This window comes from Podarcis cretensis (genome assembly GCF_951804945.1).
Source record: "Podarcis cretensis genome assembly, chromosome: 5".
In the NCBI taxonomy this organism is placed as follows: Eukaryota; Metazoa; Chordata; class Lepidosauria; order Squamata; family Lacertidae; genus Podarcis; species Podarcis cretensis.
The window spans coordinates 47078935-47106321 of record NC_137174.1 but is presented as its reverse complement, the minus strand read 5'-3'; the positions used below and the strand labels follow the sequence as shown (position 1 = coordinate 47106321).

Genomic DNA, 27387 nt, shown 5'->3' with positions numbered 1-27387 from the left:
AACTGACTGGTTCTGCTCTGTACCTGGGGTGGAGTCAAAGTTATTTGTTCAACTGGTTATGCTTAATTCAAGGTGGGTCATTTAAAAGAGAGCCAGATTCATGTGATTCGGAGGAGAGGAAGGCAGAGGAGGAAAACAAAGGTGGAGACTGGTGAGGTGTGCAGCTGGAAAGCGTGAGCTGCCAAAGACATTTGCTGAAGTGCCAGAAGGGGGGTCAGAGGGACAACAAAAACAATTATCCTGGAACGTAAGTGCGCTAAGAATTTCTTCCTATTAAGTCTTTTTGTTTCTCACAACAAAGAGTAGGTTTCTCACGGGACAAGGTTTACATGAGCACTATATTCTAAAATACAGTTGAGCTGAGACTGTATTTTAAAACAGCATGCTTTAAAAGTATGTTATTTAGGAATAACAATGGAAAACACAAATGAAATTTACTGATTGGGTTTTGTTATTTCTTCAAAAAATCAATATGCAAATGTCACTTATTTGTGAAACCTGATCATAGTGGGTTATGCAAAACCTTGTAATCCCTCAATGAAGAGAATTGTGTTTTAATTAAGAGTCTAGTGAAGCAATGTATTCATGTTTGGTCAGAGATATTTTCAGTGACGGTTTATACTGAGATATTAATTATGAATGGCATATGAGGAGGAATTACATAGCTAGGTAAAGCATTCACATGGTGTGGTGTGTTGGCTGCCTCATATTGTCTCTGGGGTTTACAATTTTCTTGAGTTAAGAATTCCAGTGGTGGGATCAGAGAAAGGGGGGTGTTGTTGCTGGGAGAGACCCATGTGAACCGAACAGCTCTAGAGGAGGAATGATGGAGGGTATTGTGCTTAAGTAAAAGATGTATGAGCATTGATGACTTTATAGTCTGTGTGGCCCTGTGTTCGACCCTTTTTTGTTGTGTGTGTGTGTGTGTGTGTGTGTGTGATCCTATTCCTTCACCTAAATGAATGCAAATGCTTCAAAACAAGAGGGTGTGTGAGGAGAGGATAGCAATATTTCTGTGCTCCCCTCTCCCAGACAACTTGGGAACTATCCAAGCTGTTCGCTTGGTAGGAGGGAAAGTTGATGATAATGACGATGCCTGTGGAATGAGTGCCCCCACCCAGAAAAAACCATGTTACTAATTATGATGCTAATTATTATGGTGATAAAGCTTCTGCACTGCCCCACCTGCAAACAACTTGAAGCAGTCTAGGAAAATATGACCACAATAATGACAGTGCCTCTGCACTGGGCTCTTCCCCCAAACTGCCCCAAGTTTCAGAGCACTCCCTGCTCTAAAGCATGCAGTAGAAACTAGAAAAAATTGCCATTTTCCCCTCACCATCATATTCAACTGAGGCCCCTCTCAAGTAGCTGCCTGCTCCACATGCTAGAAGGCAGCAAAACAAAAACAACAGTAATGGGATAATTATTATTGTAGTTCCTTCAACTCACCCACTGCCATTAAAAAACAACAACAAACCCCTCATAATTAGTGACAGGCAATTCCTGTGCTTTCCCCCACTCCAATACACACATTAAAGTAACTCATGGGTAGGCAAACTAAGGCCTGGGGGCTGGATCCGGCCCAATCGCCTTCTAAATCCAGCCCACGGATGGTCCGGAAATCAGCGTGTTTTTACATGAGTAGAATGTGTCTTTTTATTTAAAATGCACCTCTGGGTTATTTGGGGGGCATAGGAATTTGTTCATTTTTTCCCCTCCAAAATATAGTCCAGCTCCTCACAAGGTCTGAGGGACAGTGGACCGGCCCCCTGCTGAAAAATTTTGCTGACCCCTGAAGTAGCTGCCTGACTACTGCTCCATATGACTGCAAAACAAAACAAATAGAGCAGTAAGTGGGTTGATCACAACTCCATCCACAGAGATACACACCCACCCACCCTTCCCAAAAACTGCTCCATGGTCAGAGCAGCTGCTTGCTGCCTGCTCCACCAGGCCAATGGGCAGCAAAGAGAATGACTACAGGTATGACATTTCTGAGCTCTCCCCTTTCAAAAAGTCCTTCTGTGGGCAGCCAAAGCAGAGAAGGCCTCAGCAGTACACCCATCCTCAACACCCTCCAAGAACCCATCCTATCTCTCCTCTCCATCTGTGTCCCACAACTATCCACACAAATCTTTCCCTCCAGAAAGGAGAGGAGGTGCTAGCATCATAGACAAATAGAGCTGGAAGTCAATGAGCCCTTCCAGCTCCAGCAAGTGTTCTGTCCTGCAGAGCCAGATCAAGCATTATCCTCATCCTTCTGCTCAGTGCTATTTTTCTAGAAAAAGGGGTGACGAAACTCACCATAAATGCCTCTTTCATTCTCTTATAATGGCAATGGTGTCCAGCTGAGAGGTGCTGGAACTGAGTTCCTGTGAGCTCCCCCTGAAAGAAAGCACTGCTTCTGCTTGGGTTGGCTTAGAAGGTAGCCTGCACAATATGTTCCATATCATTCTTTCTTTTTTTAAAGAAAGGGGAGACTCCAGTTGCACCATTAAAAATCCCACCCTGTTAGGATCCCAGGGATTCCTGTTTCCCAGTGTCCAAATAGTCACAGCTTTGACTTCATTGGCTAGAAACACAATACTCAGTTCGGTTCAGTGGCACCAAAGATGGCCTTTAATCAGGGAGTAGGAGAAATGAAGAATAGACACAACCCAGCATACTAAAATACTAGAATTCAACAATGGCAATTCATTGTTTGATGTTGCAAAGGTATCTTCTTAGCTAACAATGTATACATAACTTGACGGGGGGCACTTAGTTTGCCATTTTGTATGAGAGTGGTACAACGCATGGGAGAAACACCCCTTGTGCCTTTACACTGGAATAAAATTAAATAGGAATGCCAAAGTTGCAATTCTATCCATAATTACTTGGGGACAAGCTCCATTAGATTTATTCCTGAGAAAACATGCACAGGATTATTGTGTGGCCAGCTTCTGCATTCCAGCCTAAAGCGAAGGTGGGGAGTTTTTAAATATTTCAAAGCATTGCAGCATAGTGATTGGTGCAAGTAGACATTAAGAGATTAGCTCTAATTAGGTGAAAAGAAAACATCATAGGACATATGCTCATACCATATGGGTATTGAATTTCATCATGTTAATGCTTTTTACACGTCCTGGTTAGAATAACAGTGTTACAGCACAATTCTGTGCTTGTCTACTCAGAAGTGCATGTCTTACCCCCCAATAAAGTCATATATTAACAAAGCAACAACCACCACCATCAGTGGACTAGGCAGTGCATGTGTGATTATGTACATAAGCAAAGCAACACAAGGGTTTTGTTCTAATGTAATCTCTGGGTAACTCAATGTTTGATTGTGTCACTTTGCTAAAATTAGGACTCAGAATGATGCATAAATGATTTGTGTAAGAATCTGGTCTAGTTCTGCATGAATGACAAATACAAGTTAGCAAATCAGATGTGTAAATGCAAAACTAGAGGAAAGGGGGGTAGTATTATCAATAGGGAGCACATACTTTTATCAACATTTGTGAAGCTGCTACTTCAATGCTGGGGAAACCCTATGTGGCACAGGAGCATCATATGTGGTGTCTAGAGACCACAGCCGTCATTTGTCCTGACTCAAAGTGCCAGCTGAAACAGGCCACTTCACTATGGTGTAATGGCAGGGCTGACCCTGTGGGGGGTATGAGTAAACTAAGGCTCCAAATATCTGATTTGTCACAAGGCTTTCCATACTTAATCTACCCTTGCCATAAAAACTGTCTTTGCAGGGCACATTGCAAGCCTTGGCAATAATTTTTACAGTGGTACCTCGGGTTACATACACTTCAGGTTACATATGCTTCAGGTTACAGACTCCGCTAACCCAGAAATATTGCTTCAGGTTAAGAACTTTGTTTCAGGATGAGAACAGAAATTGTGCTCCGGCAGCACAGCAGCAGCAGGAGGCCCCATTAGCTAAAGTGGTGCTTCAGGTTAAGAACAGTTTCAGGTTAAGTACGGACCTCCAGAATGAATTAAGTACTTAACCCGAGGTACCACTGTACTGGGAACAGCTCAGGGAGGTATCATGAGTGCGGGGTCAGGAGGCTTGTCTTCTTGAAAGTTATTTCCCCACAGTATTTACACAGATGTTCATTTCTTGCAGCTGGCTTTCTTAATGTAGCGAGTGATTTCAAGACCTTCTTATCAAAATGGGCAATGAAAACAGCAGTCCAGAAAATCAGGTGAGTGGGATGATACTTTCAAGATAACTAACCAGAGCTTCTTAGGAATGTTATTCAGTGTTTAAAAGCTCAAACTTTAAATTAGTAGGAATCATATTAGACATTGGGTTAAGAAAGTGCTGGTCATGCCTTTCAAGTTCTCCTCCTCATTATTATTATTATTAGGGAGGAGGATATTGATATTTGCAGGAGAAGTTTCCTAGAGCAGCAGTCTGAGATTCACACCAGCAAGGAGCCTGATTCAGGAAGGCCAGCTATAGCACAGCAATCCATCAGTTGGATTAGATGAGATCTGAAGAAGTGTGCATGCACACGAAAGCTCATACCAATAACATACCTAATTGGTCTCTAAGGTGCTACTGGAAGGATTTGTTTTATTTTGTTTCGACTACGGCAGACCAACACGGCTACCTACCTGCAATTGAGATTAGGTATTGATTTGGGCTGGCTGCTCTCAAAGAGACTGGGCTGGGCCATGCACAGAGACAGAAGAGCTAAGAAGCCAGGAGGACTGGTACTGAAGGCTAGACAAAAAAAACAAAGAAGGGCTTGAAGAGATATGGCAGAGAATGGGAATGCACTGGTACCTTCAGAATGGGTGACAAAATGTAGAACAATGCTTAGAAGCCACAGGTAAGTAGTACTAGTGATACAAAAAGTTCTTGCCAAAGTGAACTGTGGCCTGTTCCACAGAGGAGGACCTTTCCTCCAGGTCTGATGTTTGTGATTGGACAGACATTCATGTGCTTGACACTAATTGCAAACTTATTTATGAATCACTGTAAGTGATTTTACACCATCTCTGCACATACTCATCTCTCCATCCAACATTTTCTCTATTCATCCAAGCAAGTGGACAACATTATCACATTTTTAGGACACATTCCTGCAAAGGAAAAACACTTGAGAAGGATGTAGATCAGGGCTGGTGAGATGTGTGTCCTGGGGAAGGGTGAATGTCCTAGGGAGAGTCCCAAGGGCCAGCCAGAGAGACCTGGAAAACCAAATTCAGACCACAGAGCTCTGACCTTTGCTGTAGCGGTTGCACAGCCTCCAGCCCCCTTTGATCAACAAGGTGGTTTTGCCCAACCAAGCCATTCCCATCTGTCCTACACCTGATGGTAAAGATGTGGCTGGTCTAAAGGGGTTTTCAAGAAACATCAGTTGTCTGATGGGTATCACCTGCAAAGCCCTGTGCACTGTCTTTTGCAAGCATCAACAGTCATAGCTCTTATGTGGGAACCTCTCAAGCCCTGGCAATCAGCTGGCTGTAAGGTTTACATGGTGCAATGCACAGAGCTCGGAAGGCCTGGCTATCATCTGCTTCGATACTGCAAGGGAGGTGATGCAGTTAAAGGAAAGGAAACCATGTGTATGGTGGCGAAGTGTTTCCTCTGCATCTCCCACTGCATAGCAGTGAGCGAGCTCCCTCTGGAAGGGTGGAGAAGAAACTAAATTCCTGCATGTGAATTAGAACACAGCAATGAATTTATTACTGGAAGTCAGTGCTGTTACATAAGCCACTTTTCTGTTACAACAATAGCTGACTGTGGCGGTAACAGAGGAGCCTGCAATGCTGTGCCTGTGCCAGTGCCCTGCCCCTCTGTGTTTACTGGAACCCAACTTTCCAAGTTATTGTGGAGAACTGCAAAGTTCTCTTGGCTTTACATGCATTTCCCTTGCAAGGCTGTTTACACAGAGTGCTGGAATTTTCTGAAGGGATGAAATGTTGGAAGGCAGGAAGGGAGGGAAACAAAGAGGAAGGTCAAGGAAATAATGGACCTTGGACTGTGTAAACATTCTGGCTCTGATAACTTGAGGTTTTTCTTACATCTTAGGTTTCTGTGACTGTAGAACAAGGACGGAGAACAGCCCCCCCTGGCAGATGCAGCCCCCCCCCCAGTCTCCTCTATTTGGTCCTTGGGACTCTCCTGAGGCTACCTCCTCTCCTGCCTTTCTTCACACGCTCTTTGAGTATTTTGGCCTGGTTAAAATGTGTCCTTGAACTTTGATTTCCCTTTTGCTTGCCTGGATAGAGGATAGGGAGGGCTGTGTGAATGTGTGGTATGCATAGAACCTGTCCTACTGTCAAGAGCAAGCTGGCAGTAAATCACACTGAGCAAGTTGGAGTTAACTCTTTATTAGCAAAAGCACGATCTGCACAGACTTGGCAGAGGGTCAGGTCTAATGAGCACAGCATCTCATCCCTGCTGAGACTGAAGGTTCCTGCCTCCCCAAAGCTGCCTGTCTCTTCCACTCCAGGGTTTCTCCCAAGCAATATGAGACTGTATCTGCATGCAGCCAATGTCTTCTCTGCCCTGTTCATGCTTCTTCTGATTCTGGGAGTCGGGGGCAGGGGCAAAGCTTGTCACAGCAGGCTGGGGAGACACCTGTGTCTTTTCACCAGCCAGACTCATCTTTGCCAAGTGACCTTTCTTCCCCAGCTTTAACTTCTGCCTCTGATTCCGAACTTCTCTCTGCCACAGACTCCCCCTGCTCACTAAGTCCTGTTACCTCCCCAGCGTCTGACACCTCGACCTCCCAGTCTTCTCCCTCTTCTCCCTGTGACCACTCATCGTCGCCCCACCACCACTCCCTGGGCTTTGAGCCTTCTTCCCTTGGGGGTTCCCCAGCTGGTTCCTCCCACTGTTCCGGGACTCCGTTCAACTTCAAAAACTGTTCAAAATCCAAGGCACAGCTTCTCATTGGCTGCAGGAGCTTCCTGCACTCAAGCGGAAGCTGCGTCGGACGTTCAGCTTCAGAAAAATGTTCACAAACCGGAAAACTTACTTCTGGGTTTGCAGCATTCGGGAGCTGATTTATTCAGGAGCCAAACTGTTCAAGTACCAAGGTACCACTGTACTGTACAAAGGTACACATACATTGCTCCACCCACCTTTGCCTCTGACCCTGCCCATCACTGGCATGTAACCCCAGAAGGTTGCTCAGAAGCAAATGTGGCCTTTGGGCTGAAAATGTTTCCCTACTCCTGTTTTAGAAGAAATCAGTTACATACTTCTCAGCTGCAGAGATCTAGCTGAGGTTTGTAGCCTACTGGTAATACTTTTAGATCTAAAACCACCCACCTGTGTCCTTGTTCCTATGTCCTGCAGTGTTCCTTTTAGATTTACTACTAACAAACAAATATTGGCAGAAGAGGTTTGTTCCATAAATCTCCCCTATTCTCTTCCAAGTAGAAAACCTGCCCATTTACCCTGTGTCTCCTGTGGAGAGGGGGAGGGGATGAATACAAATTGTCCTAATGTTATAAAAGGTGGTTGCTGCATTTGTCCCAACTGCAGCAAAGTATCAGCTATGAAGCAATGTACAGGACTGGGACCTTTACGCTTGCTGAGCAGCAGGTCAAGTTGTCACAGCCTGTGCTGCACCTGTTTGGAGGATAAACAGTGTAAAGTTCTTTGAAGAATCTATTGCAACACGAAAAGGTCATGAACACAAATGTTTGGGGAAGCTACTGCCTCTGGGATTATCCCTGAAGTTCTGCAGTGTTGAGAACTGTGTATTTTGAAGTTACTATTTTATTTTAAATCTAATGGGGCATATTTGATTTCATGTAAATGGCTTAGTTCTTGGGTTTCCTTACCACCAGACTGTGAGACTCTTGTTTGCTCAGTATAAAACTTGTCTCCTCTGCCAAAGACTGGAGAGCATGAGACAGATGGGCCGGGGCTCAGCAGTATCATGCAAAAAGTCCCAGTTTCAGTCCTAGAAAACCCTGGAAATTCACTGCTGGTCAGTGCAGACAATATTGAGCTAGGTGGACCTGTGGTCTGTATAAGGCAATGGTCAGCATAAGGCAACTGTCTATGTATCTAGATCCTTTGGGCTTTATTTTGTACAAGTGCATCATTCAAGTAAATTATAGAATCCTAGTTGCTTTTGAATTATGGTGCTGGAGGAGACTCTTGAGAGTCCCATGGACAGCAAGAAGAACAAACCTATCCATTCTTAAGGAAATCAGCCCTGAGTGCTCACTGGAAGGACAAATCGTGAAGCTGAGGCTCCAATACTTTGGCCACCTCATGAGAAGAGAAGACTCCCTGGAAAAGACCCTGATGTTGGGAAAGATGGAGGGCACAAGGAGAAGGGGACGACAGAGGATGAGATGGTTGGACAGTGTTCTTGAAGCTACTAGCATGAGTTTGACCAAATTGCGGGAGACAGTGGAAGACAGAAGTGTCTGGTGTGCTCTGGTCCATCGGGTCACGAAGAGTAGGACACAACTAAATGACTAAACAACAACAACAAAGTTGCTTTGCAATCCATGGTTTACTAAAATATAAAAATATATTTTTGTCCCATTTTCATAGAAACTATGTATGTGCTTAACATAAATAGGCAGAAGTGTTAACATATCAACATCAGACCAACAGCCCATCTGGTTCTACATTATGTTTCTGCAATGGCTAATGAGATGCCTATGGAAACAAACAGACCATGAACTTCTGCCATTTGTGCTCCAAAGTAATATTGCCTCCAATACTGGAGATAGCCATCCTGGATAATAGCCTAATAATAATTATGGTGATGATAATAATATATTATTTATACCCCACCCATCTGGCTGGGTTTCACCAGCCACTCTGGGCGGCTTCCAACTGAATATTAAAAACAACACAGCATCAGACATTAAAAACTTCCCTAAACAGGGCTGCTTTCAGTTGTCTTTTAAAAGTAAAATAGTTGTTTATTGCTTTGACATCTGCTGGGAGGGCATTCCACAGGGCAGGTGCCACTGACTAGTAGTATTATTCTTCCATAAATTTGCCTAAACTTTTAAAGCTGCCCAAGTTGGGGGGGGGGTCATTATTGCATCCTGTGGTGGTGAACATCATTGCTGAACTATGCACTGGATGGGAAAGGACTTCCTTTTGCTCATATTGAATCTCCCAGTATTTGACCCCTAAGTGCTAGTATTATAAAAGAGGGAGAAAAGGCTTCTCCCTTTACATTCAGACCATGGTGGTGGCAAGCACAACCACCCTACCTTACATCTCCATTGCTTTAGGCAATTTCTTCCCAGTCCAGTTTTGATACAGGAAGTGACCAGAGCTGAGAGACAATTGCTCTTCATCCTGGAGAAGAGTGACTAGTGGGGTGCCACAGGGTTCTGTCTTGGGCCCGGTCTTATTCAACATCTTTATCAACGACTTGGATGATGGACTCAAGGGCATCCTGATCAAATTTGCAGATGACACCAAACTGGGAGGGGTGGCTAACACCCCAGAGGACAGGATCACACTTCAAAACGACCTTGGCAGATTAGAGAACTGGGCCAAAACAAACAAGATGAATTTTAACAGGGAGAAATGTAAAGTATTGCACTTGGGCAAAAAAAAATGAGAGGCACAAATACAAGATGGGTGACACCTGGCTTGAGAGCAGTACATGTGAAAAGGATCTAGGAGTCTTGGTTGACCACAAACTTGACATGAGTCAACAGTGTGAGGCGGCAGCTAAAAAAGCCAATGCAATTCTGGGCTGCATCAATAGGAGTATAGCATCTAGATCAAGGGAAGTAATAGTGCCACTGTATTCTGCTCTGGTCAGACCTCACCTGGAGTACTGTGTCCAGTTCTGGGCACCACAGTTCAAGAAGGACACTGACAAACTGGAACGTGTCCAGAGGAGGGCAACCAAAATGGTCAAAGGCCTGGAAACGATGCCTTATGAGGAACGGCTAAGGGAGCTGGGCATGTTTAGCCTGGTGAAGAGGAGGTTAAGGGGTGATATGATAGCCATGTTCAAATATATAAAAGGATGTCACATAGGAGGGAGAAAGGTTGTTTTCTGCTGCTCCAGAGAAGCGGACACGGAGCAATGGCTCCAAACTACAAGAAAGAAGATTCCACCTAAACATTAGGAAGAACTTCCTGACAGTAAGAGCTGTTCGACAGTGGAATTTGTTGCCAAGGAGTGTGGTGGAGTCTCCTTCTTTGGTGGTCTTTAAGCAGAGGCTTGACAACCATATGTCAGGAGTGCTCAGATGGTGTTTCCTGCTTGGCAGGGGGTTGGACTTGATGGCCCTTGTGGTCTCTTCCAACTCTATGATTCTATGATTCTATGCTCAAAGTGATGGAGCACAGAGAGAGAGAGAGAGAGAGAGAGAGAGAGAGAGAGAGAGAGGTATGAATGGGTCAGTTTTGCTTCACTCTTCTCCTGCCCATGCTACTATATGGATCAGAGCAGATACCTAGATAAACTACATGTGGTTAACCCCACTTGCCTAGTTTGCCTCTAAGAAACCAATTCTGTGTGCATGTGGCAGTAGGTCACACTGAACAGAGAGGATCTTACTTCTGAATAAGCATGCATGGGATCACATTGCACATGACTTACTGCTTAGAAGGGGCAACGATACAGAATTTTCCACCAAGGTCAAGTCAAAGAGGCAGACTGGCAGTGCAATTCTTATACATGCCTATTCAAAAGTAAGCCCTGCTGAGTTCTGTGGGATTTACTCTCAGGTAAGTGTGTGCAGAATTGCAGCCCGAACGCATAGACCGCAGTAATAAACTCAAACACTGTAATCCAGGAGCCATTTCAGACCTGTGCACTTAGTCTGGTTCCTTGGCTGCTGCAAACAAGGACAATTAAATCTTCTTCTTTTTTTAATTTTCTAGACTGTTACGTACACACTTATTTTTCCTTTCCTAGCCTGCTAAGTTGCACATGTGCGTAATATTTGGCCGAATGGCTGTGTGGCCTGCTCTGGGCAGCCTTTAAGAGCTAGCATGTGTTCATCCTCCCTTCCTCGGCTCCTTTGGCAATTGTTCCTGAAATCTGATTCCTGACGCCATGGGGATGACCTTTGGTCCACTTCCCAGCGTTCACCTGCAGTCAGATAGGTCCCTCCTAAGCTCCTTATGGAGGAAGTGGCTGCTTCAGAGCCAGTCTACTGATGAGTGTAACAGACAAAGGTTTAAGGTCTCGTAAGCTTGTGCCAGGCGAGTTTCTCTGCTTATGTGCGTATGCACTCACAGACTTCAGAAAAGTGCAATGGGAGATGTGATGACAATAAAAGGTAAGAAGAACAGCTTTATTGTCTGCCTTGCTAAGATTGATTCCAGCACTTCGTCTCCCTGTAAACACAGAGTTATTAGGAATGGAAACTTCGCGTAACTCCTCGAAGCTGACTTTCAGCCAGAACTGTGGCATGTTGCAACAACTGCCTTAAAAGGCTGCACATTTAATGAGGAAAGTACCACAGGAAGAAGATTCTCTCTGTGTGCGTACACCTAGGAACTAGATTCACTTGAGCCAATTAAGAAAGTTTATTAACATTCCCACCCTCCCTCCAGGCTTCCTAAGTAGTTCAAAACCTGATTTGTTTGCTTTTAAAAGAGATGCATAATTAAGTGCTTGATGACGAATGGAGAAGCTTCAGCCTGCTTGGAATGTTTGAAACTCAATATTGTGGCAGTGCGCTGTTAACACTGTTGCTAAGGCTTTAAAACTAGGTTCAGAAACTTAGCCTTTGGAGGAACTTGCAGGGGCGAAGTCTTACGTAATATGAACATAATGCCCAATTTGAACAGCATCTGCTACAGTCCACAAGTAGATTTTTATTGACGTGCTTCTCACTCTTTGGCTCTGAGAGTCTTTTTATATAGCAGATGAGAATATCTCATTTCATTAGCTCTTGATCAGCTGAGGCCAGGGTAAAATTAATACTTTGGCTAGTTGGAGTTGCTTGTGTTTACTTTATCTTTGTACTCTAAAAAAAACTAAACAGAAGACACTCTCATCATTCTTGCACCAAAAAGGAGGCTATTATCTAAAGGGGGAAATAGCACACTGTGTCAAGTTGTTCTTCTTCTTTTATGACACGAGATCATATATGTTTCTTGTTACTGCACTATAAATAAGAAAGGGCCTTTAAATCTTGCTGAAAATTGATGTTGAAGAAAGCACTCCCTGTAACTGGGATTGGGAACCTGTGGCTCTCCAGATTTTGTTGGAATCCAACTCCCATCAACCCCAGCCAGCAAAGCCAGTGCTCAAGGATGACTGGAGCTGTCATCTCACAACATCTGGTGGGCGATCTCTGCCTTGTGGAATTAGCCTTGTTCCTAGCAAACCCAGAAAGTCACTCTTTGGAGACGGACATCTATGATCTTCTTTTTAGTAGAATGTTATAATTTACCATTATTTTAATTAAACCAGGAAAAGAAGAGAATTGTGTTTTTAACTGTTTCCAGAGAGATAGTCTTGCAGCAAATAAAGCAGAGAATCTTGTGGTAACTTATAGACTAACAAATTTACCCTTCTAAATGCAAATGTATTACATATTTGTTAGTCTTTAAGGTGCCATAAGGCTCTTTCAGAGGGTGTTCAACATGTTATCATGTACCTGGCAACAAGTCATCTGTACCTGTGTTCAGAGTCTACACATAATGATTTTTTAAAAGTACCATGTGCAGCTGTTCCCTGAGAAAAGAGGCATTCTGCTCACATGTTGATATGTCCTTGCATGCTCTCCATACGGCTTTAACTTTGTGCGTTTTCCTTAAGTACATGCACAGATGTACCTACTGCCTGACACTCTCAAGATACTGTCTGTCTTCACTTTATTTTAAGTGTGTGTAAAATTGCAGTGTTGTGTTTTGCCTCTCTATTGTGGGGTGTTTCTTTTTAAGTTCTATTTTGCTCTCTCCCTCTGTTAGGAATAGTGATACATTTGCTGACCACAAGGAAATTTGCTGGGCTGGAAAAAGAGATAAGGATACCCTCTAGGGGCCGGCTCAGAGCATCATACGTAGCTTGAGAACAGTTCTTCAATTTTCCCCTGCTACAGTTTATTTTTCTTTACGCATTTTTATAGCTCAACTGTTTCCCACTAGTCAGAGGGAAATTAGGAGGGGGAAATGCTGATAGTACATTTAAGTATTATTATTTTTTTAGAAGCAACTTTGCATTAAAACTGCCTTAAGTATTAATTCTAAAATATCTGCTTGCTCTTTAAGTGAACATGCATCTCTCTCATCTACCTTCTAGGATATTCCTCCAGTTCCTGTTCCTGTTCCTGTGCCAGTTCCAGTTCCAGAACCAGTTCAGCCACCCAGCAATGAGAGAGCAGTAAAAAAGAAAAGGCAGAGGAAAAAGAACAGAGACAGATACGTTGAACAAGTCACCTTGGATACCTCGCCTTTAGATGCTGATGTTCCGTTACCACTGCCAGATAGTGCGACTTCCTTAACTGCAGCAGATACGAGGTAGGCAAAGGGTGCTTTTTACTGTACTGTATTTGGCTTGCGACAGAATGCAACTGATGAAGTAGGCTGTTGCCCAAGAAAACTTCCACTCCAGCAACCCAGTTAGCATTGCAAACCAAACGTCACTTAATACTCCACTAACCACCTTCTGACATTGTCTGCTAGCATACTTACAAGGCAGATATTTACCATACTATTTTTAATGCATGATTACGTTGAAGTGGGAATTTGGATCCACTTTAGTGATGGAGAGTATAGAACCAGGAGGTGGTTCTTGTGGGTGATTTTTATTATTTGCATTTCCCACAGGCGGTATACAACATCATTAAAGTACAGTCATCACAAGCAGTAATTAAAACCTCTAAAAGCAGCATATAGAAAAGCAGAAACATAGCTTAACACAAGCAACTATACTAACATTGCCAAATCCCTTTCCTGTTCCGAAAGTCTGGGTAAACAAAGTATGTATTTAACTGATGCATGAAAATCATCAAGGTGGGGTATGAGGATATGATGGCCTTGACTATGAGGCTGCCCGATTGGCAGTGAGTGAAGCTTGCATATTCTGCAATACACACCGTATTTTTCGCTCTATAAGACGCACCAGACCACAAGACACACCTAGTTTTTGGAGGAGGAAAACAAGAAAAAAAAATATTCTGAATATCAGAAGCCAGAACAGCAAGAGGGATCTCTGCACAGTGAAAACAGCAATCCCTCTTGCTGTTCTGGCTTCTGGGATAGCTGCGCAGCCTGCATTCGCTCCATAAGACACACACACACATTTCCCCTTACTTTTTAGGAGGGAAAAAGTGAGTCTTATAGAGCAAAAAATACGGTAACTTGCTTGCTGCATTCTTTCTTTGGCATTCTTTCAGGTAGGAGGCTTGAGAAGGAAAGTGGAAGACTAGCAGTGTCAAGCAATGTTTTACTGCCAACTTGATGTTGCATTATGTGAATGCATTTAGTAGCCATAGAAGGACCCAATTAAGACTGGGACCATGGTACATGGGAAGGGTCTATTAACCCTTTGCTCCCTCCAAAATTAAACCTTCTCTTTTCCCTTGGAGGGAAGCATGGCAGCTTATCCCATTGAGGAAATAATTGTTTGGGAATGCTTTTTTAGAAGGGATCTCTAGAAGGAGAATTGTTAAGCACTTCCCTACATGCTGTAGTCCTGTTCTCTCACAAACACACATCTTCAGCTGTTACTTTAAAAGTAAAAATAAGATAATTTTTTTAAAAAAATATGCATGTGATGCAACGTCTGGTTTGGTCCTTAGGGCACCCACTCACTCCTGCCAGGAGCTGTTGTCAGTGAAGTATTGTAGAAGTAAATTTGAACTGGGTTTCGCATTTGTTGGTCTTGCTAGAGTTAACTTCAGAAATATAATTGTGTTGATACATGCATGTGTAAGAACTTAATGAGGAATTTCTGAGTGCAATTTGCGGCATGCTGGTCTGATTTTCTAATTTTAAGGTTGCCTTCTGAAAAATGTATGAGTGTGTGTGTGTGTTTCTCTTTTCCCAACCCTTTTTCTGACAGAGGGAGTGGCCCTTTAGTGTCTGACTGGAAGGAAAGGGAGCCCTACCAATCGCTTCTCCCAAACCTTCTTTTTGCTGGGCTGGATGTAAATGAAGACTTAAGGCCCCCGACCCCAGTCATCAGCAGGTACAAAATATGCCTTGTGAACAACTACCAAGTGTGGGGCTCTTAGAGCTAGCATGAGGAAACACGCTTGTTTGTTCCATCTATACGTGGAGTCTTGCATTAATTGCCTGCTTGCAACCCCTAAGAAAGAACAGCCGTTGGTAAATAAGGTTATTCAGGCTTTCCAAAAGATCACATTATAGTGTTTCAGGCTGCTTATGGGATTTGTATTCTGAATGCCAGAGCATGGCTTGGGTTCTGCTTGTTTCTATAACCTGGCTGTTTTAAATCCTTGATTATATTTCATATCTCTAATTTTGGAGCAATAAAGGCAAAAGACATTGTTGAACAAATACAGAGACTTCAACTTGAGATTCCAGCTTTCATGCCTCTGTGATGGTGCCAAATTTTGCCTTCCAGTCCTCTGCAAAGGAGGCTTCGATTTCCTTGACTCATGATTTGGGCACTTTAGAATTTTGGTAGGCATGGGGCAGGCCCAGCCCACTGATGAAGAAGGGTGAGGTGAAATCTCGCAAGGTCTCATGGAGTGCATGAGATCTCACAAGACTTTGGTGAGATCTTGCTGGAAACAGGAGCCAACGTGGATTAAGAGAGGTGCAGTTCCAGTGGCAGGGCAGCAGTGAGCCGGCAGGGGGGCAGGGAAAGAATCTGGAATGTTCCATTTTGTACCTCAAGCAGCGAAAAGGGATGCACCTCATCTGGTGTGGGACTGAGCTTACCTTGTCACTGTGACATGGCTAAGGGTAGTGTGTATTTCTTCCTTTCTTTTAAACCTTCCTCCAGCACTCTGTCTCCCTGGCTACCTGCACTGCCTTATCTGGGGGTGGGGGAGGGATAATGGAAGGAATTATTTAAATAATTAAAAAAATATATATCCTACTTTATATCCTCTTTACATTATGAGTACCAGGGGAGGTTTCAGACCACTGGTGTCATGAAAGCAAGGTCAGTTGCAAACAGCTCTTGCCAGCCTCAGAAGTAAAGTGACCATGGCAGAAAACCTCAACCATGCCTATGAGAGTTTTACCAAAATTTCTCTCCCCTTTGATAGTTTTTGAATGTAACTTATTTTCTCATTCGTTGATGGACAAGGGTACAATAATGCGGGAGAAATTTTCGACACAAAGCCAAATATCAAACAATTGTGGGAAAACATTCCACTTAGATATTAACATAAGAGCATTTCTTTTGCTGCCCCTTTGGGTGTGAGCACCAAGATTGGATTTCTGTGCAGATAATTCATATCTGTCATGATAAATAAATGGGTCCCAGATGCAGTGCCCCCTCCCACTAGTCTGAAACCTACAATTTTACCCAGCTGTCAAATGCACATAGGAAAGCAAAGTGTACTTCACATTTAGATGACACTGTGAATTCACCATGGGGTGCGCACGAGTTCCCACTGCTCCAATATGTTCAGCCCATAAACTGAATGTTCTGCAGAGACTCTAAGAGGTGAGTTAAAGGAAGTATCCCGGAAAATATGACTTTTCTCAGCACTGCAGCACTCTGATAAGCAAATCCACACAGGGTGAAATTCAACTCTTTCCTGAAATTCTTTGGTGTGTAGAGGATGTGGCAAGGAAATCCTATTTTTTAAAGGCTCACAATTCCCCCCTTATTACATTAATTGCACACATAGAAAGGGGCAGTGAGCCCATGCTGCTGACTTCATCTCCCAAATCACTTGGCTTCCCAGACCTGTTCCCCAATAGCAACACATTGACTGTGAACACACGATAAGGGGGAGCCTACATATGAAGACCCCTGTGGGAGCTGGAACCCTGAGCATGCAGGATTCCAGCTCCTGTGGCTGTCTGCATGTATAGACTTGCCCTTCTCAGATGCCCAGCCTCAACCTGGGAACACCGTTGGAATACCCCCATTTTGCTGTTACTGATGGTAGAGTATGAATGGCAGAGCAGAATGGGTGGTGGTGGAGATTTCTGCACCTGCAACAGAGACACCTTGCTCTACCTGCAGCCCTTCCTTCCCATGCATTGAAACGGACATCCTCTCTATCCAATGACCCCTGGATGCCCATTGAAAGAAAACAGCCATTGAATCCAACCCAAATCAGTCTTGCATATAACTTCTCTCAATGCTATGCAATATTTAAACAAATAATGGTTTAGATCCTAAGCTCTTTCTTTGTGATTGGAAGGGGAGTGTTCTACTGATGGAAGGACACATTCCATGTATGTTTGCAGGGGTAGAGTAATGCACTTGTCCCAGCTTACCCAGATGATGTGTTTACCTGAAAAGAGCTCACCAGGCCAAGCAACATGCACAGAATTGTGGTTTCTCTTATAATAGTAGGTTTGGTAATGACACACTGCTAGGGATCGATTTCCATTGGTTTCAAGTCCATGTTAATTTGGCGGAGAATAAAACATTTGGATCAACCAATGAAGGGTAAAGTTCTCATCTGCAATCTTTCACACTATTCATAAACCTGATAAGTGTATCCAGTACAAGTACTGGTATCGTCTAATGCAACTTCAGCAACACCTTTAAGTTCTGCTAGTTTAATTTGTATGAAGGTAACCAGCAGGAAAGACTGAATTTAAATAAAGTATAAAAGGGGGACTTTTGTATTGTTAAATGTGCTGTAATTAATGCATAGTGGTAAACCACTTAGCACATAGAATCCCCCCTTCCCCCTCCCCAATCTGCTTTGGTAAGTGAGTCTGCTAATCTAGCTCTACCAAATTGCTATTAGCATGCGGCCAGACAGGTCATGAACTTGTAATTCTACATTCAGGAAAATGCTCCCACTAATGTGATCCTAATGTGCTTGGAGCTGTTGGATCTTATATGATGTAGGTGTGTGCAATTAGCAGCATAAATGTAGTGTGGCCCATCAATATATATATATATATATAGAGAGAGAGAGAGAGTGTCTTGTATGCATCCCAGCTTGAAACACATTTATTTGGAAGTAAGCCCCACTGATTAGGATCAGAGACTTAGAAAGATTTGCAGTTAACAACATGAACTCTATTAGGACTTGTCACTTGCTTTATGTCTACTGGAGTCTTGTTCTTATATACCTATTGTTGAGCTTTTCACCCATAGCTTTTTCTTTGAAGCTGTGAAGCATTATTTGAAAGGCTATTATGCTATCAAAATTGAAAACCATACTGTCTCCCCACACTTGTTTAATTTGTGATACATGAACCCTCAGAAAGAAAGGAATTGTAGAGTTGGAAGGGACCCCAAGGCAAGGGAAGGGCCAACTCTTTTCTAGGTACTTTATAAAATTTCTAATGCATGGTCCTCTTTGCTAGGGGCTAGAAACATATTGCGACATCTTGTTTGTTGATCACCACTTGTGCAATATAAACAAGGAAAGTACCCATCAGTGTCACATTGGCATAGGTGGAGTGAAAGAGATAGAAAACAGTCCCTGTGGCTTTGCTTCTTCCTTAGTAGAACTACAGTTGGGGTTTGGTTACCACCAAATCTGGTGCAGCTGGGCCAGTCCTGAGCAAATGCCCCGGCATAGTAATGGGCTGGACACAAGCCAACAAACTGAAGCTGACAAGATGGAAGTCTGTGGGTTGGAGGCTTCTGGACCTAGGACATAGCAGCTTTTTTTGTTCTGGATAGGGCTGCCCTCCTCCTTAAGGAACAGTTGCATAGTCTGGAGACGCTTTTTCAACCACCAGTCTCACTGGAAGCTCACTGGAAAACCTCTTTTGGCTAGTACACTGGCTGTGGCTGGTATTGGGCAGAGACAGATTGTGCTAGTAACCTCAAGACTGAACTACTGTAATGCACTTTGTGTGGAGCTGCCCTTATGGTTGGTCCAGAAGCTGAAGTTTGTGCAAAACCCAGCAGTTTGACTGGTAACAGGGGCAGCCTGCCATGACCATGTAATATACCTGCTGAAAGAGTAGCACTGGCTGCCAATTTGCTACCAGGCCACGTTTAAGATTTTGTTGGTTTATAAAGCCATAAACCATTTGGGACCAGGTTATCTGAAGAAACACCTTTGCTCATGTAGACCTGCTCAGCTATTATGATCTTAGGATGAGGCCTTTCTGTTTGTGCGATAGCCTGCCAAAACAGGTTTGGTGACAAACAGGTGGGGGGAGGAGCACACTTTTCTATGGAAGTTTCCAGTCTGTGGAGCCACTTTCCCCTTGATATATGCAGGCACTAACTCTTTTCAGTGCTCAGTACTGTCAGGGACAAGCAGGGGGTCCAAAGAGTGGGCAGAAGAGGCAGGGGGCAGGAGGATGGTCCATCAAAGGGGGCCAGTGATTTGTGTGGTTCTGTGCCACCCATGAGACAGGGAGAAGAGGAAGAGTCTGGGCAGTCAGAGATGCAGGAAGAGGTGGGGGAAGAGCTGCAGGAAAGCACGGAAGTGGAAGAGATAGTCCCAGAGAGAGTCAGATCATTAGAATTTCTTCTCCCCTCCCCCACTGCCTCCAAGGACAGGTGGAGGGGCTTAAAGTGACTGGAGCAGCTGGAGCTGCCACCCAGGAGAAGTCATTGGCTGCTTGAGCACACTATGTCAGAAGAATGGTACTGATGGAGGCATGGCCGCACTGTCGCTCCAACTGATTGGGTCAGAGCACAGTTCTGAAGAATCCTAAGCATATTTCCTCCAAAGTAAGGTCGTCCGAGGTTCACTGGGTCTTACTCTATAGAAAGTTGGTTTCAGACTGTAGCCTTAATTTAGGGAAATACAGAGTCCCACTAGCAGAAGCCCGTACAAGGGCATCCACTAAGCAACGGTGCTTTCCCCCTCCCTCTGCACTCCCCCCCCCCCAATGACTTGGGGTGTGTGGAAAAACCCCAGAACAGTACACAGGGGGGATCGTTCTGTCTGGCAAACTGAAATGCTTACATTGATGGAACAGTTGCCACACTGCTACATTGAATTTCTCCCAGAAATGTTCAACAACAAGAAGATATATAGCTAGATTAACCTTGAACCTCGTAACCTTTCAAACCTGAGAAAAAATATTGCCATTCCATACTGCAGTTTCCCTTCTGAAATTCAACCCTGTTCTGATGAGTTTTCCATGTCCTCCATTCGTCTTAGGATTTATTTTATGCCTCTTATGAAGCAACGGAAGAGAAGCAGCATGCATCTATAAAATGACTGAAAAAGATCTGTAGAAAGTTAACCCACATATCTAATGTGACAGACGGCAGGAAATGCTGTAGGAGTATATTTCCATGTAACTATTCCCTCAGAATTATTCTTGAAGTTGATGTCTCTTGTCTCTTGCCTCGTGAAAGCAGACAGCCCAGCTTTTCAGTGCATGCGCCTGCATGGCTTTGAAACCTCTGTGGTGTGAGTCTTTCTTTTTCATGTGTGTTGCACTCCATTGCCAATTCTGAAATGAATATAAACATTTCCATTGTTGGCAGCCTTAGTAACGAAGGCCTCCATAGCAATGTTGCTGAAGAATCTCCCACCACAAGCGCACTTGTAATGCCACCAGATGTGACAGCAGTGGGGAACGTCCTGCACGAACGAGGAGCGCAAGCCATGTCTGATATGTTGGATCAGGCCAAGGAAGAAAGAGACAAAAGCCCACCTTTGGTGGAGCAGCCTAAAGAATACGCTGCAGCAAGTCTTGAAGGAAGCCATGCGGGGTTGCTTGCCCTTGTGTCATGCCCAACCTCTGTGAATGACCAAGACATAAGCAGTGTTCCTGCTGTATCTCTGGACAGTTGCTCCGATACAGAGCACCCCGCTATCCCTCTTCCACTAAAGGATGAGCGAGATCCAGGTAATGCTGGTTTGGAACTGACTCCTTTGCCAGATGTTGGCTGGATTCCAGGAGCTGGAACTGCACCAGCCACCTCAACTGAATTAGACCCATTACAGCAGAGCGAACAGACGGGTGGCAAGAGAGAGGCACATGTCATCCCATTACCCAAGAGGGAAGCAGAGGGAGACGACTGTAACATTCAAGAGACCAGCCAAGAGACAGGAGTTTTGGAAGTGGGTCACAATGAGCAGGTTGTGGCAAAACCAGATGGACAGAATGCAGATGGTGCAGACAGCCTGACAGTGGAAAAGGAGACCTTAATCCCAAATTATCACACAACAGGAGGTTTGCACGTTGAAAAATATGGAGCAGTTGTTGATGGACTGAGTTCTGATGAGTTCAGTGCTGCCATTTGTGAATGTAGCAGCGATGCAGCAATAAGCAGAGGAGAGGAGCCCCACCAAGTTTTCCCCAAGAACGAGAAGGAGCAATCTGAGGCTGGTCCTGCAATGCCCAGCTTGTCATTTAATGCTTCAGATCTGCCCCTGACAAACATGATAGGAGAAAAGGACAAGAGCTCTCCATCTGAAAAGGAATGCCCCGATCAAGCCCAAAGTCTTGAAACCCAAACCCTACTTGTTACCAAAAGTGAAAGTTGTGTTGTGGATTTGTTGGTTGCCTCTGAGCCTTCCAGCGGGTCCCCTTTGTGTGAGGAAAGTGAAAAGCAAAAAGAAAGCCCTGTGTCTGAGAAGAGATCAGAGCCAGCCAGCAGCAATGATACCTTACTAACTGAATGTGGAGGAAACATTGCTGTGGTTGACCCAGAAAAGCTTCTGTGTTTGATGAAGGAAGATTCTGCGGTAGATAAAGGGCTGTCACTGGGGGGAAGTGCACAAGACTTCACCAGTGAGATGGAGCTTCTACAGCTCATTAAAAAAGAAAACATAGTATCTGAGGAAAACAAAGAGCTCTCTTTGGGAGAGGGTGGAAGTCAGGAGAGGCCAGTTTTAACTAGTCCGATTGCAGGTGAAGAGGCAGTCTGTTCTCAAGGGACGCTGCTCTCCTTTGATACTGACAAAAGACGAGACAACCCTGATGCTAACTGGAATGATTACTGGAGCTCTCTAGAAAATAGTTTCAGAAATGATGCCAGTGGTGACACATCAGAGAAGGATTTCAGTTCAGAAAATAGTTTGAATGCACCCGAAGATCATTTGCCAGAACTGAGTCAGGGTTCAGAGAGAGAGAAAACAGACACATGCGACAAAGAGGATAAAAGCCTTCTGTCTGTTGAAGCACCAAGTTTACAAGGGGGAAATTGCTCACAGAGCTGTGATCTTTTAAACCCTAGTGCAGAAGACCTGCCGCTCAGCTTCCCTGCCTGTGAAATGGCAGAGGAAGTTTGTTTAGAAGAGGCACATGGTTCACTGCTGCTGTGGTCTGAGGACAATGATGTTATGCAAAATAAGCAAGAGGGATCCTGGGAGGGCACGCTTGCTGAAAGAAGTGTGTGGGAGCTGGAAGGCATCTCTACGCATGACGTAACATCTGAGGGCAATGCAACATTGGCAGAAAAAACACCAGTTCCTGAAGCAGAGCTGGCAATTCTGGACATAAATGAATGGGCACCTATTGCTGAATGTGTTGCATTAGGAAAAGCAGGAAACCAGGAGGACACATCCCATTCTGAAAACAAAAAAACCAGCCAGATAGGTGGCAGTGATGCTGACTGTGTACCTGTGATTGTTGCTGAGCAAAGCAGTACTGCAGATGAGAAAGAGGAGAATGAAAACAGGCATGAGGAATACAAAACAGAAATGAAAAGTCAGGCAACCGATACCGTTTTGGCACAGAAACTCGAAAGCAACTTTGCCTCCCCGCAGCAAGAGCAGCAGGAACAAGTGACTGAAGCCAATGACCAAAGTATGAAAAAGGATTATTCTGGCAGCTCAGGGGTTGTGGAGATTGATTGCCAGCAGCAGACACTGGGGAACTTACATGATGGCAGCATATGGGAGCCTAATTATCCACTAAATAGCAGTGAGGGTGAAGCATCTCTAGAAGCTCTTCCCAGCAAGGTTATGGATGTGGAACAAGTGGAGGATGTTTTGATCCCATCTCCACAAGTGGACCTGAAAGACAGCTCACAGTCCCTTCCCTCTTTCTGCAGTGATCAACAGCATAGTTTGAATGCAGAACTCCAAAACTTGGATTGCAACAACCTTAAAACCGTGGCAGGTCCCGAGGAACAAAAGACCAGGGAAACATCTGAGAGAGAGCATTCACTGGAGTTAAATGCATCCAGCAGCTTTCAGGGACTGTGTGAAAGTGAAATGAAAGTATTTATAGACATTCTGCACAAACCCCAAACAATAGTTTGCGGGCTGGAGATGAAAAATGATTCCACAGCTGTCACAGATGAAAACGCACCTTTGCCAAGTATTTCTGAATCCATGAGAGATATTGTGCAAGGCGGCAACTTGAAAACTCTAATAAACCCACATGTGGAGGAAAGTTGCCTTAACAAAGAAGTAGCAAGCAAATCTACGCAAGAACTCCCTAATTTGAATTCTTTGATTTCAGACAGTCTTCATGAAGGAGCAGATCCCAACGACATGATAAATGAGCAGTTGGGTGGTTTATGTGGGCTGAAAGACAGCACAGGTAAAAACAACACAGGTGTTTCAGAATGTATCCCAGGGGTGCAGGAAACTGTCACTGCTGATGCTGAACAGCCACAGACTTTGCTAGTGGATTTTAAAATACCAAGTGCAGAGGATGCTTCTGAGAGCAACAGGACTGATCTTGCCCTGCCGTCTAAAGTTACAGAGTTGGCAGAAAAAGGCTCAGAGGCAGAAGAAATAAAAGAGAACTTTAATTTATTAGATGGAATTACCATGAAAGATGAACTTGTAAAAAAAAGAAATGACGAACAGGACTTAACTTTCATGGCTGCTGAAAAAGCAGGAACAAAGGAATATCCTCCTATAACTCCTGAGCTCACAGAAATTGCTTCCATCAATACAGACAGTACTCAAAAGGCTGACTTTTTGCTGGCTGGCTCTCAAGCAGATTTAACAGCTCTGCCGGCATTTTCAAGTGACTGGGACACCAGAGTGAGCCAACAGCCTACGAACTGCATGCATCATGGTATTGTGAATGAATTACAAAAAGAACTTACAGAATGCCAGAAGCTGTTAGGGTCCAGTCCTGATTTGCAGGTCGCAGCAGCAGCTACAGCCTTACACTTAGATGGTACTTCAGTAGACAACAGAACAACAGATTCAAAAAGGCCTAAAGTAGTACACTCAGACAATATTCTCACAGGGACAGCCCCAGGAAAAGACTCTGTGATTCCCAACCCAAGTTTCTTTTCTGAAGAGTGTGCCTTAACTTTACAGGACCCTGCTGGGGCCGGGCAGTCCAAAGGAAGTTTGTCATTGTTTAATTTCAAGAAGATGCAGGCCGAGATCTCAGCAATTAAAACAAAAGGAGCAGAATATGATGTCAGCTTCAAAGCCCAGCAGTTTGACAGCTCGGGAGAATCTCTCTTCAGCCTTTCAAGCTTAGAAGAGCGGCTTCTGAGCCTTTCATCTCTCGGTAAGCAAGCAGGCTGTAATGAGGGTGTTGCAACAAATATCACCTGTGTAGATGACAAGCACAATGAGATAGTAGAAAACATAGGAGAAAATGCAGGAAAGAGCGAGTGTGTTTTTGTAGAGAATTTCAGCATCCCCAAGATGGGAACAGAGACTCCCATGCAGCCTGCAGAGACCTCTGAAAAACAGCATGATTCTTCGACTTCCAGGTCCTTCGGCATTGGCTTTTTTGATTTCAGGAAGCATATCAGCAAAATATTTGAAAATACAGTTCACAGTGCTCTGACTGCAGAGCTACCCCACCTTTCAGCTGAAAGCAGTGCCAGTGACAAGGACAGCCCAGCACCTAGAGAAATGCCAGAGTTTAAGCAAGTATTGGAAGAAGGGGATGGAAGCAATAAAAATGGAGAACCAGAGAGTGATCAGAAAACCGAAGGGTGTGTGTTGCCTTTAGAGGCTGGGTTTTCCAACCAAGCTGCTAAAGAGAAGGAAGAACCATTGGCAAGCACTCAGGAATACAGTTTGCCAGATGCCTTTTCAGAAAAGATCCCTATCAATGATTTTGGTTTCAGTGAAGAACCTTTGACAAGTTCCCCAAAGTTTGACAGCAAAATGGAAAGCTCAAGCAGTAGAACGCTGAAGGCAGAGGAAAGTGGATGTGTTAGTGCTGCGAGCAGAGACATTGATAGGAATCAGATGAGTCTGGAAGCAGGGAAGCAGCAACCTGCAGATTCTTGTAACCTGCCTTCTTCTTCTGACAATGACCTGCCTGCAATGATTGCTGCCTCTTCAGAAGTCGTCCCTAAGAGTGATCTTGACAGAACTACCACTGCAAAGGCAGAGGAAGGTAATTTGATTAGTCTGTGTAATGCAGAACCAGGTTTATCTAAAGAAGAGCTAATACATTATGGAAACCAATGCCATGACCCAGTGCCAAGTGAAGACCAGGTAAACCAAGAGAGTGCCACTGATCTACAGAACATGTCAGTATTGTCATCTCTTCTAGATGACCTTTGTGTACAGAAAGAACAAATGGAACAGTCTGGGATGCTGCCTGGTGAAAATCAGAAGGAATCCAGTTGCAACTATCCTTGGGATGGGAATACAGTTGAGGACAAAGCATCTGTGGTGCAGCAGGAGGATGCCATGGACAGTACAAAATGCCTGCAGGTACCAACTGATGCTGAGGAGCCAAAGAAAGGACCAGACACAGCAGCACATGGGCTAATCGATTACTTAAAAAATGAAGTAAATCTTGATGGTGGTTCTTCAGGCGACTGCAAAGCAGAACCCAGTGTGCTTGAGGGGTGTGTGGCAGAAGCAAATGACATCATGTTGAGTACAGCAGAAACAGAAGCACGTCTTTCTGTTGACACCCCTAAAATGGGTATTACCAGCACATCAGTCACTGATATAGGTGACTCGGCTCTGCAATCCAACATATGTGATCAAGGGACCGATGCAAAAAAGCATTCAGAAGCTGTTCAAGTGGTGGAGCAAAATGTGTGTATGGATGCTGCTGAAACTGCCTCTGCAAATCAATGCAGAGAAGAGAATTTAGTAGATGAGAAGCCCCTTCAGGATGTCCAGGAAGAGGGATCAACCACTCCACTCACCGAATCTGAGCGCACCCTCCCTAGAGAATTACCTGTTAAAAGGTACCTATTTTAAATTAAAATTAACCGTAAAAGAGATTTATCTGCATGCTGAACTTGAAGGTAGATTGATTCACTTACTGATTGCATAGAGTTAAGCTGGGTATAGTTTCTATTTTATTTGCAGTCTACTTGGAGAAAAACTGTAATATTATTTTCAGGAAATGTTAGTCTTAGTTAGGGAAAATGCACATTGTTGTTGGGAGTATTGACATAGTCTGGGACCTATCAAAGCTGGAGTTTCAGCAACCCCATCCACTTATTTATTAGCCCAGACATGCTATGATTTCTTAGTTTTCAGCCCCTCCCTAATACCTAAAAATCAGGCAGCCTTGCAGTACTGAGAAGTGTAGACTTGTTTGTAGGTGCCTGCTCTTATATACATGAAAAAGTATAACCTTCAGAGTTTTTTTACTCTGCTGTTGTAAAATATCCTTGAAATACTCAAACTTGTATTCCAAGGTGCTCTAGTATTCTGAAATGCCCCACTGATGTAATGCTTTATTATCAAATAGCACATAACCAGTGTTTCATTTGACTAATCGGGATTTCAGTTGGTATATTGTATTGTTGCAGTCAAAACAGGTGCTCAGATGTGTGGGATTTTTAATCTGAGATTTGCATGTCCAGGATATTTGGGTTGCCTGGTTCTCCCACAGAGGGAGCACCTGGGCCATTAAAAGCTGCAGGCCAGGGAGAAATTCACTGTGCCTCTCTCTGACCCCTCCTCCCAAACTTGGAGGATCAGAAGTGAGGAAGAAGTTTTAGGGTTGCATCTTATTATTCATTCTTGGAGTACATTTTTTTTTTGGGGGGGGGGGGTTAATTGATTTAAGTTAGTCACTGGATACAGTCCTTAACTTTTATCTCCATTCCTAAAGCTATATTTTTATTTTTTTAAATCTAATCCCATTGATAGCCAAAGTGTATATTGCACCAACGATTAACCTTTATTATTAACTTAAGTGTATTTTGTAGGTTAAAAAAATATATGTACTCCAAATTTTAGGATAAGCTTTGTATGAATAATTCTCAAGCCTATGACATGATGGCCTTCCTCTCTTCTAACAGTGTCCCTCCTTTTTCCATAACCTCAGCAATTATCCTGAGCTCTGTCACTCTCTCCTTGCTGTACCTGAGAAGGACGCTGTAGAGCTAGCAGCCAAAGGCACCTCAGATGAGGCAAGAGAAGGCGTCCGAATAGAAAGGTACAGTGAACAGCACTAACTCTTTCAGAGGGTGGTACTGCTCTGTTTAAAGAATTGTTCTTTGCAGGTGCATGTAT

At 43.9% G+C, this 27387-nt stretch overlaps 1 protein-coding gene and 1 long non-coding RNA gene across 11 annotated transcripts in view; one reads left to right on the top strand and one right to left on the bottom strand.

Annotated features, from left to right (window-relative positions):
* The window catches only part of TACC2 (transforming acidic coiled-coil containing protein 2), a 166486-nt gene that overhangs the window by 12352 nt on the left and 126747 nt on the right, over window positions 1-27387 (top strand). For 3 of the 10 annotated variants that reach the window (XM_079976614.1, XM_079976617.1, XM_079976615.1), the window contains exons 1-6: window positions 91-247; window positions 4127-4205; window positions 13224-13441; window positions 14988-15113; window positions 20502-26105; window positions 27200-27310. In XM_079976614.1, the coding sequence (XP_079832740.1) occupies window positions 4173-4205; window positions 13224-13441; window positions 14988-15113; window positions 20502-26105; window positions 27200-27310 (6092 nt within the window). In that variant the 5' untranslated portion in view covers window positions 91-247; window positions 4127-4172. Of the gene's footprint in view, window positions 1-72; window positions 248-4126; window positions 4206-11130; window positions 11251-13223; window positions 13442-14987; window positions 15114-20501; window positions 26106-27199; window positions 27311-27387 lie in introns of those variants that run through there. The other 7 variants (XM_079976612.1, XM_079976613.1, XM_079976607.1 and 4 more) reach the window with 6 other exon arrangements.
* LOC307216467 overlaps window positions 1-27387 on the bottom strand; it is a 51848-nt gene that overhangs the window by 5449 nt on the left and 19012 nt on the right. The gene's annotated exons all lie outside the window — the stretch shown is intronic.